The following is a 21,725-nucleotide window of genomic DNA, read 5'->3' on the forward strand; positions in this document are numbered from 1 at the left end:
GGTGTGCTACAGTTTTTCATTAAGATTAATGGGATATTGCCAATGTTTTGTAAAGCTTGTCTAACCTGGCAACAGTTGTTACGATAGAATTTTTGGGATAGAACCTGAGTCACTTGCCATTTGTGAGGTTAGGATTCTTCACTGTTTTATAAAATGTTGTTTATAATACCAATAAATATCAATGCAAACACTAAATAAGAGTTTTTGCATTCTGCTGATTTGCTAATGAGGACACCAGCAACGATGGGCATAGAAGAGTTAAACATGGACCTTTTCGATACGCAGACAATCATCTCACAGTAGCGTAGTAGATAGGTTTTATTTTTGTGGACCTTCACTGAACAGCTGAGAATCACTTTCTTCATAGAGAATAAACCAAAGACAGAAGAGAATGTTGGAAATGGAAGAATAACAGCACTGGTGGTAAGAAAGAAGAACAAAGGAAACACTTCACAGAGTGCATCTGACTCACATTATTAGTCTTATGAAAAGCTCAGGTGTTTTTACATAGACAAGCCTCGAACACAATGATCGTCTTCACACTCCGTACATCACTTTACGTTGACATCATCATCATCATAATATACTTTAAGCCTTTGTGCGCCTTGGCGTCACTTCTTGCTTTAAATGAATGCAAGTCCGAAGTCTAGCTACGTATTATCCTTTAAATCCCTTGTAATTCAGCCAAAGCATTGTTACTCTGCTATTGTATTGTTCCCTTACGACACCATTCAAACCAGCTGTATTTATACAGAACCTAATCACATGATCTTGATCTATAACAATGCTTAAGAGTTTCTGAGCAGTTTCTGTTACAGCTGAGAAACTCCACACTTACACATAGCTGTGGATGGACCTAAAAGAGTGAATGTGCCTTTTAAGAAAGATTTCAGGAATTAAAAAAGGACAGCAAAACACAACATTACATAATTTAACACATTAAATAACTATGGTACAAGGCAACTACTGGAATATTATATTTTAATGTAGAAGGGAAACCCTGACCTCCATGTAATCCTCCCCTGTTTAAGATACATTTGGCACAGAAGCTGAAGCTGTGCAGCTGAAAGTCTGCAGTACAGTTTTGCCCAAATTCACACAGATCTGATTTTAAAGCTGTGAAAACCATGAATGTTTCAGAGTAGCTTCCATGTCCACTGTAACACTGTCATTTTAATGGCTAGTCTAGTAACGCTTTCTTGTACAGTTCACTAAGTTCTAGGTAATAATGAGTTAAGTGTGAGATACAAACTCCAAGGTTCTAGATCATTATTTTAGGTAACATGACTGTAAGTTCCAAGACAGTTCAACTAAATTACACTGAAATGCCAAACATGCTCTAGATATGAACTAATTGTGCGGTATGAACACCAAAATACTCGACAATTGTTTTGTGTGATGACAGAAAATTCCATGACCGTTTAACTTTATTACACTGAAACATGTTCTAGATATTAACTTAGTAAGTGTGTGTTATAAACACCAACGTATTAGGTAATTATTTTGGGTGACATGATGGTAAGTTCCAAAACCTATATTACAAAACACGTTCCAGATATTAACTGATCAAGTGTGTGGTACAAACAACAAAGTACTAGATAACTGTTTTGTGTGATGACGCTAAATTCCGAGACTGTTTAACTATATTATAAAATGTTCTAGATATTAACTGATTAAGTGTGTGGTACAAAAACCAAAGTACTAGATAAGTGTTTTGTGTGATGATGCTAAATTCCGAGACTGTTTAACTATATTATAAAACGTTCTAGACATTAACTGATTAAGTGTGTGGTACAAACACCAAAGTACTAGATAATTGTTTTGTGTGTTGATGCCAAATTCTGAGATTGTTTAACTATACTATAGTTATGTTCTAGATATTAACTGATTAAGTGTGTGGTACAAACAACAAAGTACTAGATAACTGTTTTGTGTGATGATGCTAAATTCCGAGACTGTTTAACTGTATTATAGTTATGTTCTAGATATTAACTGATTAAGTGTGTGGTACAAACAACAAAGTACTAGATAATTGTTTTGTGTGATGATGCTCAATTCCGAGACTGTTTAACTATATTATAGTTATGTTCTAGATATTAACTGATTAAGTGTGTGGTACAAACAACAAAGTCATAGATAATCATTTTGAGTGGCATGATTGTAAGTTCTGAGACAATTTAACTATTTTACACTGAAATGACATAAAGGTTCTCGACATTTCCTGAGTATGTGTGGGGTATCTCCAAAGTGCTGAGTAATTGTTTTAAGTAAAATGATGATAAGTACCAAGACAGTCTAAATGACTCTGAAATGACTAATGAAATGGCTCTAGCTATTAAACTGATAAAAAAAACACTGGAAAAAAAAATCTACAAAGGTGTATATAAAATATAAAGGTGGTCAGTAAACATTCTCAGACTAAATTTCACTGTAAAGTAACACGTTTAAGCAGGAAAGTGAATCAGAAACACCTCCAAGTAGTGGGTAGTTATACGGCGCAAAAATGACCCAGGTAGTTTTCTAAAGTAAATGACAAGGACTCAGTAAAACCAGGGTAAGGATCACTGCTCTCTTTAAAGCCCAGATACCGACTGTACTTGCATGTACACTCTTTTTACACTATATAACTACCTGGTTCTTCTTCTCAGTATTTTAGAATTTGTACCTTAAACTTAAATACCAAGAATGTGTTGGGCATTTCAGTGTAATTTAGCTGCACTGTCTCTCATCCTATGACCCAAAATAATCATCTGATACTTTGGAGTTTGAACCCTCACACTTACCTGGTTAATATCTAGAATTTTAAGGGACTGTAAAAGAAAACATTCATGCTATTTCTTTGGTTAACTAATCTTGACTACACTGCCTGGGCCTGGCTAGTCAGCCTGGTAAAAGTAGCCTTGCAATTTAACATAGATAGCACAGTGGTTGAGATGTAAAAAAGTCATTCAGAGTGGTCTGGTGTGAAATGGTTCACTGCAGAGAAACGTGCAGACTCAGATTTCTTTACAGTGGTGCTGATGGGAACCAGGGGTCACAATGTCTACAACACAAATACAGCCATTTCATTTACAATCCAAAACCACCACCGAATGTACACTAGTTTTCTGAGTTTAAATGTAATATTGAAAATGGTAATCTTTGGGTACTACTGTGTCTTACAACACACAGCATGTACCTCTCCACCATGATATTATAAAAGAAAATACATTCGAATCCAAAGTCTTATTTCTGAACTACTGTAAAACAATGTCTTGGGCAGCGAGAGTGAGAGCTTTTAGAGACATTGTTAATAAACTCTTTAGACGTCTGGTTCCTATCACCACCACTGTAAACAGTTCTGACTCTGTAAGTTTCTCTAGAAAGGAATATTTCACACCAAACCACTCTGAATGACTCACATCTCAACGATTTAATTATACAGAACTTTTGAAATCTGTGGAATTCATGTTTAATAACAGGGGCTCACTCCTTACCCACAGTATTCAAACTATACACTGTATATAAACTTAACTGCTCACTGCTACTCTGGAGAAACTAAAGTCCACTTTGGGGATCGGTACATTTTAGCTTCTTGATTTGTCTATAATACAGACTAAATATATGAAATGATTCTAAGTCTGATTTGTAGTAGATAAATATTTTCATGATGGTATCACGGTCGAGCCCAGGCAGCCATTTGAAAGATATACAGGTGTTCTGATTTTGTATAGTCCTATTAAAAGACACAATTTCAAAATCAGGTTGTGAAGTTTTGGAAGAATGAATAAAACTTTTATCATAAAGCTTTCATTAAGATATGACCATCAGTGGCTGCTTGCATAAAACATCTTAACTGATTATCAACCCCACATTTTCACTTATACAACCCTTATTTTAAACAAGCTGCATAAAATCACGTCAGTCTAAGTTTCATCACTTAAGTGACTGTGGCAAAAAAACGTGTGCTATGAAACACTTAAGTATTAGCTCGAAGTGAGAGAAGCAGTTAATGCAATGCACTTAAGTACAGCCTTTAACTTAGTAAATTTTGCTGTTATATATTTAAAGTAAGGGCTGTGTAGAATCACTTCAAACTAAGTTTTGTAACTTAAGTGTTTGACAGTTGCAAATATTGCACTGTTTTAGCTTTAAGCGAGACAAGCAGTTAAGAAGTGTAATGCAATACACTTTTTAAACTTTGCCTTTAAAAATTTAACTTAACATAAATATTTGAGACGTTTTGAATATAAGTGGCCACAAATATCTAAACTTTGCGCTTTGTATGTCGCTTAGTATCCGGATCTAATGTTTTTAACCCCCCCAAAAACATGCTTGTCTCCTTACAGCTATCACAACATACAATATTTAAGTCTGGACATCTGATGAAACTCTTGTAACACCAACATGAAGGCAATTCTGTAGCACAAAACACGTCTCAACACAGGTTAGAATACAGCTTCATAACAGTGCGGAAAAATGAAGTCATTGGCTTTCCCTTTACGAAGGAACTGACACACAATGTATGTTTGATGCAGGATGCTACATACTGGAACCGTGTGCTTCCTCAGGAATGTCTCTTGCTGCAGCCACTAAAGTCCTGCCAGCTACATGTTCATGTGCCTTTGAGAGGGAAACTAGTACACGGTCCACACGTAAGCCAGGCCAGATTTTTCAGTCCTTCTACTCAGAGTAATAGCAGGTCCCATGAGTATGTGGCAGCAAACGGAATACTCCTCCTTCCCCAGCATCTTGTGTCACAGTTTAGTGTCAAGTAACAGACAGCAGTGGAATCCAGCAGTTACTAGAATTACAAGGAGAACGTTTATAGTTTATAACACTGAACAGAGCACATTCATCCAACACAATGAGTCTTGTGTTTTCATCTGCAACTTATTACTGTCTAAAACTCTGTTTATCTTCATGGAGTGAAGGGGGAGAGAGTGACATCAGAGCACTGAGCGTAAGTCTGCTAGCAGCTGTGAAAGCCTGCAGTCTTTTCTTTTCTTCACTCACTCTTTCTCCAGTCCTGCGAGAACTTCATAAAGGTTTTGAGTCACTGTGGAAAAAACTGTGGCTGAAACAGCCAGTGTGTTTGAGCAGAAGTTCTACTTTTAGTGTCCGTTTATGGTCCTTTGATCAGTAGCCGTTGGCTGCTCACCGCGCGCCTCTTAGACTGCTGACAGGTCGATGCGATTGGCCGAGTTGGTGCTTTTGTCCCATGTGTGCATCTTCGTCGGGCTCACGCCCCCTTTGTTACCGTTCATCTGTCAGACAGAAAACCAAAAAAGACGATGAGCAAGCTGGCATATTTATTATATATTGGATTTTTCATTGACCTTGACATTTTTTAAGTATAGTTGAGCCAAAACAGCAAATTTTGCTAACAGTGAACTGCCACTAATTAGCATTATGCAAATATCTCACGTTACTTAGTTCTTCTTGCCAACCTTGATAAAAATGAATGAAAGTGAATAGCCACCAATTAGCACTAAGCAAACAGATTCACACAAACTAATTGCCTCCATTCACTGTTAGCCATGTTAACATGCTTAGTCAAGATAATCCTCTATAGCAGTAGAAACTAGAAACTACATATTAAGGGTATAAAGATATCTAAGGTATGATTGCTTTTCTCAGTGAGTACTCACAATGTCTGAGTTGAAAGGCTTGACGTTGATGTTGCGGATTGAGCTGCTGGTCAGAGACCAGACTTTGGTCTTGTGCTTGAAGGCCGCTCTCACCTGAGGGAGGGAAACATTGGTTACCTCCACACACACTTATTCTGCCTCAGAAAGGGAGAACAGTGCAGAGTTATACAATAATTCAGCCATAAACCACATAGTAACTGATAACAGCAAGTTTTTCACCACACTTGTGTAGTTCTGCTGACCGCCAGTAGCTAAATAACAACAACGATAGCTTTATTCTGAGCTGCTAACTGTGAACCATACAAAAACAAATACAAAAACAGACAGACAAATGTATTAGACTAGATGACACTGTTTGGTTTGCTATACATCGATACATACCTGTTACTAGCTGTGTTAGCTTATTCACTAGTGGCATTTGTTATTTTATTATAAGAATGCAAAACTGTACCTATATCACTTGTGGCTGAACTACTTTTTTGCCAATTTCTACATTTTTAGAAAGCAAATAGATCCAGTCCTAAAATCTGACTGTTTGAAGCCACTGTAGAATACTCAATAAATAACACAACTACCGCCACACAACTGAATTTGATGTGGCAAGTTACTAAACACTATTGTGCTACGACATGGACCACCAAATGTAATGATATATGACGTAAGAACCTGGTTTTGTTTAAACTGAGGGTCTGACAACTTATTTTCTTCACAACTAGGCTAGAAGATAGCTATCAGGCTAAACTGCGCCTCCATTAATATTCAGTGTTAGGCCTGAACTGAAGAACTGAATATTGAATGATTCGCTGTGAAACTGCAAAATAAGGTAAAGAACATGCTACTTGAATGTCTTATATGCTTCAAATGTCTCAGATTTTGGTAAACCTGCTTTCAGTAGTATTAAATCCAGCATGGAAAAATGTTTATGCTTTGAAACAGTTTTATGTTATATAAAACCAAAATAAAAATACACTCGATCACAAAACACTCTTTATTATATGTCAAAAAATGAAAAAGCTTGTGAAATGACTGCCATATACAATGATGGGCGCCTAAAAGTTCTTGTCCTCGTTTAGCAGTCTATGGTTGCTTGGCAAGAATAGCACACTTTAAACCAACTACACTTCTTGGTGAAAGAATTCTTTATTGCTTTTATTTTTAATTATTACCTTTAAATATATTGTATTAAAAAATGAGTGTATTTTATCACATTTTATGTTGTTACCATTTTCTAAAAGCAATTAGCTACTTAAACACTGAGCCCTTACTTGTGATAACATTATCACAAGGGCTAATTGCTTTAATTTGAAACAATATTCATTTTGTTTTACCTTTTTCTTACTTTTTAAAACTGTTATAAAAGCAATAGAACACTTGAAATCAAGATCTCGACAGCTGTGACATCACAGCTGTGATCCTCATATAAATATTAATCTCTGTGGCACACTCTTAAAACGATGGTTCTTTAAGAGTTCGTTACGAAAGAAAATAGTTCTACATAGAACCATGAACACTCAAAGGACCCTTTGGTTCTTTGCATCATGAAAGGGTTCTCCAGATTAATGGAAAATGTGCATGAATGTACTATAGATGGATCTATATAGAACCTTTCTGAAAAGGATTCTATATAGCACCCAAAAGGGTTCTTCTATTGTAACAAGCTTGACATCCTAACAATAGAACCCTTCCCACTCTGGGGAAGTATTGAATGGGCTCCTTTTGTTTTCCAATTCAGAAACAAATAGCGTTACAGTACTCAGCTACGTTCTTGTTCTTAGTTTGGCTCAGATAACTATTAACTGCTATGACTTCAAACGCTGTATAAAAATGCAGTATTAAAGCTTCACCACCAGGTGGAGCTGTGATCACTCTCCACTGACATAACACTAAATGTGTGCAATTTACACTCTGCTGCTGCTGTGCCAGATGTATTCCCAAGCTGTCACTGCAGTTATGACCTACACACAGCTGCACAAACACAGTCGGAGCCTCACCTCAGAGTTCAGCAGACAGTGGAAGAGGAAGATGAAGAAGCCCTGTGAGAATAATAAGGAAAAGAGATGAGAAGAGAAGGGCTGTAACGATGCCATATCCGAAAACACTCCTGCATCCATTTCCACCTTAATGAACGAGAAACCCAATTGTTTTCATAAACTGTTAATTCTCATTATTGGCTGGACTCGGAGGGTGTGAGGGTGATTTTGGAGACTGTCATGAGAGTGTCAGTCACAAGGACACATACACACACACATCATGTGGCTCTTCCCTCTAAGTGGGAGGGTAATTAGAGTAATGGTGTTAAAGTGTGGACAAACCTGCAGAGAATTGAAGGCTGCAAACATGTACTGGAAGAGTAGAGAGTGGTCATTAACAGCTAAAACCCCGAAGATCCATGAGATGCCCAGGATAGGCAAGAGCACTGCTACCGCTTTAGCAGTAAGCCTGTACACACATACAAAATACAGTTACATTATGTCTTTGTTATTCATCAGTTGTCTGATTATTAGAGGTGTAAAACTAAGTTAACATAATACATTACTGACACCACTATTTTTTAACACCATTAACAAATTTTTCTATTTTGACCCTTTGAAGCATCCATAGTTCCAGCCCCAGCTGCTTGTGTGCTGTATGACTCAATGACTGTAGTCCTCTGCTTCTCTATTGATTAAAATTATTTCCAGTTACTGACAAAGAAAATTTATTTATCACTGAAGTCTATGGAGTCTGACATATCATTTATCTTTTTTTTCTTCTGAAATGTGATTTTTAGGTGTTACTTTTCAACACTGCCCATTGCCTGGAGCCCCTGCCCACAATAATTTACATTTAAGCCACTAAAAATACAGAGCCTGTGGCCCAAGCAGTCGTTTGTCTTGGACTTCTTTGGGTTCTTTCTCACTTTTAACAAACTAGTAGGACAAATCAGATTTTGTCGGAATTCATTAACTGTAACCACTGAGATGGTGCGGTGACTGTGGGAGCTCCCCTGTTAAAGCTGGTCCACCTGGTATCACAGATGCTGTTCTATTAAGTTTGCTAATATCACTGTATAAAATAAGGTCTTAAATAAAATTTAGTATTTAATAAGCTGGCTTTGCATTGAGAGGCTAACACTGCAGTAGCTAAACAATACCTAAAGTAATAACCTACACTGGAAGACGTAGGCAGAGACCGGGTTGGTGGGTGGACCACCACGGTCACCCCACCAGCAATGCTCTTATTAATGTAAAGTGTTTCATAAATATTTCCTTTTTCATTTGTAATTGTAAATAAAATATATACACAATAAACACGTTTCTAACACTTTGGCCACAAGATTCATGGCTTGCTGGCTGGAGTGGTCAGTGCAGTTTTAATATGTGTCTACCCCCTGAGCAAAAGGTTTTATTAGTATACACACCTGTTTGCTAATCCTGTGCATTTGGCTTCAATACTCAACTTCATGCTTATCAAAGTGTCTTCCTTGGTGTGAAGAGCAGGTTTAAATACTGATATGACAGTTTTCTTTTCAAAACTACTGTTAAAAGCTTTGGGCCCAAAGGTGTTTTAAACATCTGAGGGGTTTTAATGCTTTGGCATTATTGTCATATTAGCACTGTCACAAATATTTACATGTGTGATAGATGTTTTCTTCTAAATAAATCTGCTTAGTTGTTAACATGGTAAGTTTTGCAAATTGACAGAGAAAACAGGCTCAATAATATTAAAACTGATACTAAAACAGTTTAAAAATGCTAGATGTCCTCAAACTTTTTTCTGTTTATTTTCTGTAAATATATAAGTATTCCAGTAAGAGCAGCTGCTATCAGTAAGTCCAACAGCTGATAGCAATGCTAATAAAACAATTAAACAATAAAACAGACACACAATGTAATGGCAGTGCACGTGATGACTGGTAACTGATATCAGTTTACAGTGTAAAATGTTCTATCAGTAACTGTATGTGAACGCAGCAGACACTCACTTCACAGAGTTTGCGTCTCCGTGCACTTTATAGTTCTCGGCGCTGATTCTGGAGATAATCCTCGTCACAGCGATGAGGATGCCGATGTTCACCTGAACCACATATTTCACACAATAGAGATTTATTTCACAAGTGAACAACACCAGCACGCTTATTTGCTCACAGATTAATATTGGAAGTTGCAGTTGTCAGTGGCACACTGTAATATTATTTGAATTATTTCTCACTTGTAGCTCAGTAAAACAAGTGGAGACATTCTGCTGAAAGTACAGATTCTAAACCTTCAATCCATAACACATTTGTGTTTGTAAGCAGAAGAGGAAATATTTTATTATGATTTGAATTTGAAGTAAAGCTATTACTTGTTTCATGGAAAGAAAAGCTATGCTTGACATTTTTGCCATAGAAACAAAGGGAAAAAACACAAGTGCAGTTTCAAACTCGTAACATCAATCGAATGTAAACTAAACAGAGCAGTACCAGCAGTAGATGGTAATCAATTATGGACCAAATTACGCAATTAATATTTAAACAGTGCAGCAAAATCAGGGTAATAACTCTAGACTAGAAGGGTTAACTTAACTCCCCTCAAAAAGATCAGAGTGTTCAAAAGGATATCTGTGCTCACACTCACCATGATGACGAACAGTGCAGGTGCTACAAATGCCCAGATAGCTCCATTCTGAAGAGACAGCCAGCAGCTAGGGGGCAGCAGCGGAGTAAGAGTAAGAAAAGGAGAGAATACATTTAGATATATGCAGTTTCACATCTATCTGTCATTAAAATAATGTGGTCACTGTCTTAAAAAAAACCTTGTACCTGTGACGTGGCAACTTCAGGAAAAGGAAAAAAAAATTACTTTAATGTAAGTTAAGTATCCCCTTAAGTGGCCAGGGACCAAAGGCAGGCCCAATGTTTTATTACACACTTTTATATCCTAAGAATAGCTCAGCCAGTTTACACTGAAGTCCCCATAGTTACTGAATAATAAGTCTTAGTGTGTAATAAGCCTGGGATTTTAAGGGGTTAATGTAAATAAGTAATTTTGGACCATTTCTATTGGTCCACTCATCATGAAATGTTAGCAGTGTGTGATAGAAGTGGAGGTACAAGGTCATGATGTGACTGCGACGATACACAGATCAAGTGTTGATCCACACTGTTGCTGTGGAAACTCACTTTCCGACCTCCCCGTAACTGCTCAGCGATGACGTCATGGACACCACGCATATGACCAGCGGAGACCCTGAGGAGGGGAGCAAAGAGCAGAAGTTAAGATGTTGCCAGATGTTGCCAAATATTTCAACTATCACCTCAGAAGAGAGTATAATGGACTATTTGAGTGTGGTGCGCTGGAATGTATACAGGCCGTTTCAGAACCAGTTTGTTTGCTCTTTTCTCAAGAGAAACAGTTTCTTCTGCCTTTTTTTTCTTTGGGAGCTCTAATTATCTGAAAAGTGACAGGTCGGTGGGGACGGACGCGCGGTGTGAGGGGGGAAATAAAAACTGAAAGATCAAACGCATTCCCAGGGGTAAAAATACCCCGCTGTAACTACTAAAGCGCGATTGGGATTTTTACGATCGTGTCCTAATAACTATAATAAGAACCGCTTGGAGTGCGGCCGGCTTCATCTGTGCCACCACAAATAAAAAGCTGCAAACGTTTGCCAGAAGACATTTAGAAAAGGGGAGCCTCCATTCTGAAGTAATGACTAAAGCTTTAACCAGGGCCCATTTCACTGACTTATTCTATCATGGGTTGCCACGGGAACCAATAAATACTTTCAACTATTTCATAATTTACAACCCCTTTTACTTACAAACATCACAGACTGCTTTGACTTTCACAACTATGAGCATCGATATATGCTCATTTGAAAACTCTCTTGAAAAGTGTTTTCTCTGCAGATCACTTTGTGGAGACCATGAGATCGTAACTCTAAGTGAGACAGAGAGAGTGAGAAAGAATGAGAGACAGAGAGAGAAGAGAGGGCAGCTGGGGTCCAGAAACAACACATGTTGTATATTAACACATCCGAGCGTTTGAGGACATGTGAGTGAATAACAGTGACAGCAGCATTAATGATGGCACATACAGCACTCCTCCACAGTTTACACAACGAGGAATGGCCTCACTTGCACACATACACAAACACACACAGTGGGAGGTATCACTGAAGTCCCACAGCTCTGTAGCTGCCTCACTTCACTTTCCATGGCTATATAAAATATGCTAAACACAGTCTTTTGAGGCAAAATACTAACGTATATGTATTTATGCACGTGTTCATTGCACTCCTATGTGAATGTGAGGCTCTGTGCCTGTGTACATACACTGTTTGTCAAAAGGCTCTCTTTAGAGTATTTCTGCTGTTACCTGCACCTGCAGAGGATTTATTAACATAAAACCTGAATATAAAACAGCTATTTGCTCATAAATGAGTCTGCAGGCATCTGCTCATCCAGCGTTTTTTCTGAAATCAAGGGCGTTAACTGGAAGTTTGTCCCCCTCTACTCTTCTGGGAAGGCTTTGCACTAGATGTTGAAACATTGCTGTGAGGACATGATTGCATTCAGCCACAACAGCATTAGTGAGGTCAGGTACTGATGTTGGATGCACAGTTCTGGACGCTCCAACTCATCCCAAAGGGATTGGATGGAGCTCCATCACTACAGAGAATGCAGATCCACCGCTCCACAGCCCAAAAGCTGGGGGGGCTTTATATCCCTCTACCTGACACTGGGCTTTGGACATGTTAACCTTAGGCTCACAAACATCAGAACATAGAATCCGAACATTCTGTGTGCCAGCATGTTATTGTCACTGTCATAAAGACTCTCTTTATTGTTGAAGGCACTGTGATTTGTTTCCGACTGAGCATGAGAGCTCATTCAGAGTGCAGTTCGGATCGGAAAGAGACTCTTAACAAACTGTTTAAGAATAAATGACTGATGTGTGAACTATATTATTATTTTATTATTACATATATTATATTAACAGAGAAGACTGAACTTCAGAAATAGCCAAGTTTTTGCATCAGCCTTAAAGTGATTGATGAGTGCCGATGAGTGACATCCAAACAATGGACAGTGGGACACTTTGGTTTTGTTGCCAAGGTAGCTCTAGCATTAATACCGTCACACATATTAAATATGATATTTTTTTCTTCTTAATAAACTTGATTTATCTTTAACATGATAATTTCTTCCAGAAGGACAAAGAAAACAAGCTCATTTGTATGAAAACATTTTAAAGAGCTAGGTGTCCCCAAACCTCTGATTGGCAGTGTATGTTTGTTTGTATGTATGTATAACAGCACACTGTGAATAACTCACCCCAGCCGATGCCGTAGTAGTAGAAGTGTTTACTCCCCTCAGAGCCAAACACTTTCACCACCATGCTGTAGAGGTGCAGCCCCTCCACCAACATCCAGGCAAATGCACACAGGAAGAAGAAGTGCAGCAACACTGCCATCACCTTACAGGGCATCTACAGGTCAGAAAAAGGGTCAAAAGTCACAATGTCATCAAGGTTTGGTTTATTAAAGGAATAAAACTCATCTGTTTTTCCCCTTACCAGAAATATAATGAATCAGTCAGGACATGTCTGGTGACTTAAACTGCAACTCCAAAGCCAGTGTAGCTAAAAAGTAATGAAAGCTTATACCTCACTAATAAGCACTGTGCAAACTGTACGCCTAAGTCATCACACACTCCCCTCAAACCATGTCTACTTGTTAAGTAGTTCCTAACAGACTTGCTAATGTGGTTTCTGACACTGTATGAAATTCTGTTATATATATAAAGTGGACATATGCATGCAGCATTGGTAAAAACAGTAGTAGCAGCCATCTTGAAGCATGAATTTCATCTGCATTTTTATCAGTTTTTACAGAAACAGAACAGCCTTTTGGGGGCCCTAAGTAGGATTTTTTATCTTATTATCTGATGTACTGTAAAATTAAAGGCTAAATAATAACAATGATTACCACAAGCTAGTCTAAATTATATACCTTTATAACTGGGTAATTTGTGTAATTGCTGATGACTGGATGCTTGTTTCATAGTTCTATGAAGGTAACAGATAAGCAGATAACAGATCACCTTCTCATCATTCTTGATCCAGGGCTCTGTCTCACCATGCTTGCTTAACTATCTTACTTTAAGCTTAGTTGAATCTAACCCTGGTGACGATATTGCTTTTTACTGTTATAAATGCTTTGCTTTCTACATACCTAGGTAATATAATTTATTTTTTGTGCAAGTGCGTGAGTACCTAAACCTGGATTAATCACAGTCTGAGTATCTAAAACCTGGATTAATCACATCTTGACTATCATCATCATCATCATATGCCAATTAATCAGAGCCTGAGTATGTAAACCTAGATTATTCACAGTTTGAGCATCTAAACCTGAATTAATCATAGCTAGAGTAACTAAACCTGGATTAATCACAGCTGGAGTATCTAAACTTGGATTAATTACAGTTTAAGTATCTAAACTTGGATTAATCAACAACTTGAGTATATAAATCTTGATTAATCACAGCCTGTCTATCTACACCTGGGTTAATCACAGCCTCAGTATCTAAACCTGAATTAATCAAAGTTTTAGTATCTAAACCTGGATTAATCACAGCCTGAGCATCTAAACCTGGATTACTCACAGGCAGAGGATCCAAACCTGGATTACTCACAGTCTGAGGATGTATACCTAGATTAAACACATCTTAAGTATCTAAACCTGGATTAATCACAGTCTACGTATCTAAACCTGGATTAATCAAAGCCAGAGTATCTAAACTTGGATTAAACCAGTTGCTTTTTTCTCATTACTAGAGCATTTTAGACAATATAATGATACAGAAATAACCCAGAAGTGGTCGGGGGCCCCTTGGCGGCTGTGGGGCTCTATGAAGCTGCTTATGTTCCTTGTTAGGTAGAGCTGGCGCTGTCATAGAGTGTCAGAAACCCCATAAACAAATTTTTGAAGTATACAGTCTTTTCTCATGGAATTAGATTACCAATTTTTTTCTGGTAATTACTGATGCTGACAGAGGGCCATTTCTGGGATGTTCCTGCTTCTGGAAATGTAGTGATACAATCTATTTAGGACATAATTTAGAACAAATAAGGCTGCATTCACAGTCAATTAGATTGTCCCTGCTTTAACCTGATGATTCATCATGAATTATATTATTGTAAAATAATCTAGGAAGTGATAGCTACTGGTATCAGTAATAATGATGAAAGGCTGCAGCAATTTCAATTGCTTTAGTCTGATGTGTTTCAATAAGCACAAACTAGATAAGTTCTAAAACTCTGTGAAAACAGCTCCAAAATACTCAGACTACTCTAACATCTTCACCATCCCCACTTACCATAAGTGGCACGTAAAATAGAGCAGACAAAGTGATTATCATTTTGTTATCCCTACAGAGAGCCTGGAGCATTTTGGGCAACCACGACAGTTTATCACAGCTTTAAAAACAGGCTCTGGGAAACGCAGGAGTCAGAGAGTCCACATGCATTAGAGATTCAATGAAATGAATCTGAACGCCGCTGGTGCCCTGCTCTAACAGTGTGTGCGGTCACATCCTCAGACGGAGATATGAGCGGAGGAAATTACATCAGAACGGCATATTATCAAATCAGTCTCATGTTAAAGCTGGAGGCATGTGAGAAGATCAGCACATTCATCTAACTTTACGTTTGTCAGGATAATTCAGCACGATGAGACATCGGCTGCTAACTCTGCTTGACTAAAAACAGCCTCCTGCAAAAAAGAGGCATAATTGTGTTTGAGATAAGCACTCCATAGTAACGGGCATCATGACTGGGGAAATGCTGATGAAAATATCCTGGTTACGAGGTCATCAACTCAATCAATAGAATTACATCGAATAGATTGTTACTCAAATGAACTTTGGTAGAGATACCGCAATCAATCAAGAAATCCTAAAGGGCTTTTACGTCCAAGCCCACATAACAATAATACATCAACCAGCAGAGGTAGGAGAAAGTTCCGGACCAAAAGGAAACATATTACATTAACAGCTTGCTATTAGGGGTTAGCGGCAGATGAGGTGGATATGCATAGCAGAGGATTTTTTGTTGTTTTTTAGTTAAAGCTCAGATACTTTTCCCACAGTGGTAAAGTACTGTGCAAAGTCAAAGACCACCGTTAATTGGTTTAATTTCCAGTCAAAACTGCCATTAGGCACAAACTCTTCATTTTTAATTTTCTTAGATATAAGATATAAGATTAGATATAAGACAATGCTGGCATAAGGTAGGAGAAAATCAAAGAAAAATAAGTAAAAGAATTTTCAAAACTGGAATTCAAAATATGTTTAAAAGCTACAAAAAAGATGTGACTCATAACAACTGTGCACTGTCCCCATCAGATAAACAGCACTTAAAGCTTTCATCTTTGAGAGAGAGGAGAAAATCAAGCTGCTTCAGATCTGAAAACATCCACAGGTGTTTCTGTCCATCCTTCCACTGTGAGAAGACAACTCAGCGCTATGGGTCTGAAAGGATGTGTAGCTGTCAAGAAGCCCTCACTGAGAAAATGAGACAGACACATCAAAGAAGCTGCTGGTGCTCTCAGAACAATGGACTGACCACCCCAGAGTCCAGACCTCAAACAGCATTTACTGAATGTGTTTGGATTGTGAGAGGCAGAAAGTGCAACCAACTTCGAACTTTGGAGGTGTTCATGCAAATTTCTTTAAAAAACTAAAAGTGAGTCTCCTGAAAAGAAAGGAAGCTGTAATAAAGAGAAAGAGCAGACACACTAAACACTGAAACAATTCTATTTCATTCTTGCAGTTTCTGTGTAATTTTCTTGTTTTTGTGTTTTTCCTGTTGCTGAAAAATGAATAACTTAATGGATGTTTTGACTAGAAATTAAATAAATGAAGGATGGTCTATGACTTTTGCACAATACTATGCACAAACTATACTGAATGCTAAAAGTTTGCCTCTCACATTCACTCGTGCTTCAGTGCTATGATTTTTACCACTCCAATGGGAATCAAACAAAAGCTTAATGCAAGCTAGTAGCAATAAACTGTGATCTCTGCACAGTCGACTACTCTATGCAACCCCTAGTGCAAACAGCATCACACACTGCTTCAAACCATTTTAAGTTGTTAGAGAATTTCAAATAGACTTCTTATGTGGTTTCTGACACTGTAGGAGATACTGCTATCTACAAAAATCGGCGAAGTGCAGAAAAAATTCAGGTTTCAATGCTTTTAGATATACCATGTGCTGCACAATTCAGTTTGAAATTACGTAACAAGTTTATATGACTTAAGGTAAATTTGATTATTTAGGAATGCGGGTAACGCGATGCTAATTGGTGGAGTTTAAGCCTTAGTACTTGTTAGCTACATTAGCCTCGTAGCTCCAGTGCAAAACTAAACTATATCTTGGCTGAACAATTACACTGTGTACATTTGACTTTATGCTAAACTATCACTTTAAGGAGAACATCTTTCTCCCAAGATTCAGTATCACACATAAGCCAGTGCAGGGAAATAGTGATGTTCTTCAGGTGAATCAAAGTTATATTGTGAGTTGAGAATGAAACACTCAGACACAATGCTGGACACTCACCGTCCCAGGCTCGAAGCGGAAGCTGATGAGCAGAAGGATTTGGGCTACAAGGATGGCGAAGGACAGGTTGGCATGTATGTGGTAGCGCTGGTTCCGGATGGTGCTCACAGACCTACAAAAAAACACTCATATAAGCTTGCAGTGTGTCGAAATGTTATGTTGGAAACATATTTGGACTGTATTAAAGTGCTTTATAATGTACTTAAAGTGCGCTAGACTGCATTAAAGTTTTGGTAGGGTTTGTAGAAGGCCCATGATAACAAGTCAGCACAAATCAGTTAGCATAATGACCACCATTGTGGGATACTCACGAGAGCACGGCGAAGGTGACCAATGTGATGGCCAAGCAGAAGATGGAGATGGAGCAACCAACATACGTAATAGTGGAGAGTGCCACCTGATGGCTCTTTGTGAGCTGTGCAGAACAAAAGAAAATGAAGGACAATTATTTAGATGCACTGAGACAGAGACAATAAGTGAAATAATCCAATCTCTGTTCAGGTAATTCAGTTAATCCAAGTATTCTGGTTATCAAACGGATTGGCATGCCAAAGAGACATCTGTGAAGAGTTGAAGCTACAGAGCATGTCTGGCAGTCTTACTGGGCAAAAAGACAGCGTTTTTACTTTGACAACTGCTCAAATCTTGAGCTTATGTTTTTTGACAGTGGGTTTTCTAGGCACCTCATGATTCAGGTCAATTGCCAAGATGTATAAACAGTTCATAAATTCTTGAAAGAAGTTGAATGTAGCAGTACACATGGTGCACTTTTTAAGTCTACGGGCTTATTACTTTATGTTTTACCACTTAATAGAAACTAAAAAATACATGAACTACATCTTTATTTGATATTTTTGTCCTTTATGACAAATTCTATACAGAATATCCTGCAGTATTTCTCTTTTATCTGAAGTGTTTGGCACCAGTGATGCATATGCAAAAATGCATAACCCTGTGTAAAATCTAAAAGTCTGATTATGATCTGCATCGATGCAGAATCTTTCAAGAGAGATCCGATTATTCTTCCCTTTCCCTAGATGAGTTCTCACTACGTGAAATTACATTTGTTAGGTTGACTCTTTACCATTTTCAGCTCAGCTCTTCTATTCTAAGGGCTATTTGCCAAACACAGAGCCAATGCAAATTGAACTGTTCTAGACTTATTTTGTTTGAAGAACTTTTCCTTTCGGTTTATCTGATTTACAGGGGGTAAAAGTTTTACTTTAGCAGCATACTGGGTCACTAAGGAGGTTGAGATCAGTTATTATTTCTGGACCTCTTGAATGATCTGAGCCAAATAAAGAGTGACATTCAACCCCAGCAGTGATTGTGAAGTCTAAGGTTACGCTTCACTGACTCACATGCTTTGATATTTATGTAACATTAAAATGACTTAGAAGACTTTTCTTTTCAACGTTTTTTAAACTGAAGACGGCTGACCTTAACATTCGGCCAACTCATCACTACGAAACGGCTTGGAAAAATAAATGTTGTTCTAATAGTAGCACTGAAGGGCAAATCAGCACACTCCAGCTCCGACTGCTGCTACAAATCCAGTCATTAGGCTGAAAATTTACTTGTCAACAAATTATCAATCATATTTCCTGCTGAATTACTGTAAAAATGAATTCTGTGGAATGGTGTCTTTGCTTTGAACTCCGCTCACAACAATACTTTCATGCTGAGGTACAGTCACTGCGAGCCAACACAGATTTTTTTTTGGCTGGTGGGCTTTAGGCAGAGCAGATCACACAGAAACTTCATTCAGGCTCATCTGTGCTAATATGATGAACCCAAACAGTGCAAAACTGACATACATACTGGAGAGCATGTGAAACATGGTAGAAGCATACTGCCAACGTACATAAAATAAATAAGAGTGTATTAGATTTACAGTGGAGTAGAGGACTCATCACAGATGATACTTTTTAGCTAATTCTGGGACAGAAAAAAAATTGGGAAAATAAAATCGCTCCTTTAACCTCCTACCATGTCACGGAATTCCTGCCCAGGATTTGCCCTTCCTTTTCCTGCTTGCTATTAGTTTCAGTAGTTTTACCAGTGTTGGTAACTTAGGATATGTCTGAAACTAGGCTCACAGGACCTCATCTGTTGAGTCTGCTATTTTTAAGTGGTCTGAAAACAGCAATAGAGAGTATGATGCGAACTAGCGAAACAAAATGTGAAATAATTGGGCGTGATATTTTTGCAACAAAACAATACACACTGGGTGTGACGAATTTCGATAATGCACTGTGCATTTTTGATTTGAAGATTTGTGGGCAACCACGCTGAAGAGGACAGCGAATCAACTCACACAATGCTCCTATGGCACTGATGGAACGTGACCACACATGCAGAGTAATATAACCAATAAAACGTTAAAAACATTTAAATTTATTCATAAGTTCTGTTCCTCCTAATAGTGCTCTTTGTATTGTCCAGTGTAGGAAACAGTCTATCCCAGCCCCACCCTGCCGTCATTAGCTACACCTGTGTCTAGTTATGTTGCGTATATAATGTCCTGTTATTTCAGAGTTTTGTTGCAAAGTCTCACATGCGGTTAATTGCCTTTAATTCTGGGCTGTTTCTACAGATTTTCCTAGTCTAGTTCTTGTCTCTTATGTTTTTCCTAGGCTTGTTTCCATGTATCCTGTTACTGGTAGATCTTAAAATGTCACAATCTGGCCACTCTATCAAACTCTCTCTGTCATTGCATGCACACACACTGCCACAGAAGACTTTGACTTTGTGTTTATGTATACCTAGACGATACCTAATGAGAAAGCATTAAATTATCTATTGTGTGATTACATTTCAGCAAAATTGATTCTGTTTTTATGGCCTTTTCTGTTGTTAACTATTATTATCAGTTTTTCTGATGAGAGTAGTAGTAATAATCGACAAGCAGTATCGATGAGAGCAGTAGCACTGATAGAAACCTAATGATACCCATCCATACTGATTACATCTGAATGCCTCAAGCCTCCCTACGTTACATGCTGGTGACTAGTGCCATGTCTGCTGTCTCATAGCAGGATTACTCCCAGAACTGAGGCTGAGTCTACACTAGCTCTGCCTCCTGCCTTGTGATTATGGAGAGCCTAGAATATCTCTCCACTCTGCGGAGCGGCATAGAGAAAGGAGGATGGTTCCTCGGCCTATAGGACTGTGGCACACCACTAATTAAAACCTTGCCAAAGCAGACTTTAGCATTACAGTTGATGCAGCCGTGATCACAAGACTGAGCTGTGACAGATGACAAGTTGAGCTACACCTGGGCCAGTGTACTTGGTCAACTCCTTCATGGCCAAACTGTAACAGTCCCTAGTTTATTTACTTGTGTACAGAAATAGTACCAGTCAAACGATTCTGGATTGAATATTAGAGGAAAAATGCACAGATCTCAGGGCTCTAAGTGTTGTCTTATCATCCAGACATCACAAATTCGATACTTGGAGATGCTACAGCTATCTGTAGCCAGGAATCCAAGAGAGCACAACTGGCCTCTGTCTCTTATTTCTTTAATTTCCACTAATTAAAGTGGGCCTCTGTTAGCTGACTTAAAAAACTGACAGCTAATTGGCAGTGTTGAGCTGTCCAATGATGTGGTGTTAGAGGCCATTTAAAAATATGCAGTGGCTGGCTTCACATGACTCAGAGAAAGCATGAGCTAGCCTTCACCCTCCTAGTGCTGCTGGCACTGTGTGACTTGACCTAGCTAGTAAGCCTCACACAGCACAGTCTGACTGACAAATTCTGTAAAAACTCTGGCCTAAAATATCATGGAACAACATGTAGCCTAATGCTAAGATAAGAAGAAGTAGCCAACTAAGTATAATGAAAATACTAGAATTCAGAATAAATCAAATTTTCTAATTTTGCTCACATATTGCACTATAATACAGCTGGTTTTACAAGTCAAGTAAAGTCATGTTGCTTAAGCATGGTACTTTTAGATGGTTACCTTAAACAAACTGATTTAGTTTAAAATTAGTTTACTTTAAAGCTCATTTACTTTTAAAAGAAAAAAGGTCTAATCCATAGGGTTTTCAGCCAGTCAAGGTTTCATTATTGGTATCGGTATTAGAAAAAAAAAAAGTAACGCTTTACTGCGGGACAGTGTTCTTAAGGCTACGTGACACCTATATAAGCCCTTCATACACACGACTGACATAGACTTACATTAACATTTACAAACACTTGTTGCAACAGGCATAATTTGTCATAAATGTTGCATTTGCCAACTTTGATGTCGAGTTGACATAATATCCATGTCAGGTGACAGTGAGTGTGTTTACATCCATTTAACAATATGCTAACTGCAGGAAATCAGATTTTGTCAGCAATTCGTTCAACATGTTTCACATGCATCCGATATAAAGGGGGAAATTTCGGGACTACACGAGTCGGGCAGTAATCGCATTTCTGATTTAGAACAGGCCAATAAACGTAATATAAAACTCAAATGTTATGTAGTTTGTTTTTTGAACACTGACTCACT

General features: G+C 38.1%; 1 protein-coding gene across 3 annotated transcripts in view; it reads right to left on the reverse strand.

Annotated features, from left to right (window-relative positions):
* Nucleotides 1-3,334: 3,334 nt before the first annotated feature.
* adgrd1 (adhesion G protein-coupled receptor D1) overlaps nt 3,335-21,725 on the reverse strand; it is a 90,738-nt gene continuing 72,347 nt past the window's right edge. For all 3 annotated transcript variants that reach the window (XM_036578286.1, XM_036578285.1, XM_036578284.1), the window contains 10 exons: nt 17,533-17,636; nt 17,222-17,333; nt 12,931-13,084; nt 10,774-10,840; nt 10,229-10,295; nt 9,595-9,686; nt 7,943-8,069; nt 7,622-7,663; nt 5,631-5,723; nt 3,335-5,246 (listed from right to left, as the gene is read on the reverse strand). In XM_036578286.1, the coding sequence (XP_036434179.1) occupies nt 5,151-5,246; nt 5,631-5,723; nt 7,622-7,663; nt 7,943-8,069; nt 9,595-9,686; nt 10,229-10,295; nt 10,774-10,840; nt 12,931-13,084; nt 17,222-17,333; nt 17,533-17,636 (954 nt within the window). In that variant the 3' untranslated portion in view covers nt 3,335-5,150. The remainder of the gene's footprint in view (nt 5,247-5,630; nt 5,724-7,621; nt 7,664-7,942; nt 8,070-9,594; nt 9,687-10,228; nt 10,296-10,773; nt 10,841-12,930; nt 13,085-17,221; nt 17,334-17,532; nt 17,637-21,725) is intronic.

Source organism: Colossoma macropomum, unplaced genomic scaffold (genome assembly GCF_904425465.1).
Source record: "Colossoma macropomum unplaced genomic scaffold, Colossoma_macropomum, whole genome shotgun sequence".
Taxonomy (NCBI): domain Eukaryota; kingdom Metazoa; phylum Chordata; class Actinopteri; order Characiformes; family Serrasalmidae; genus Colossoma; species Colossoma macropomum.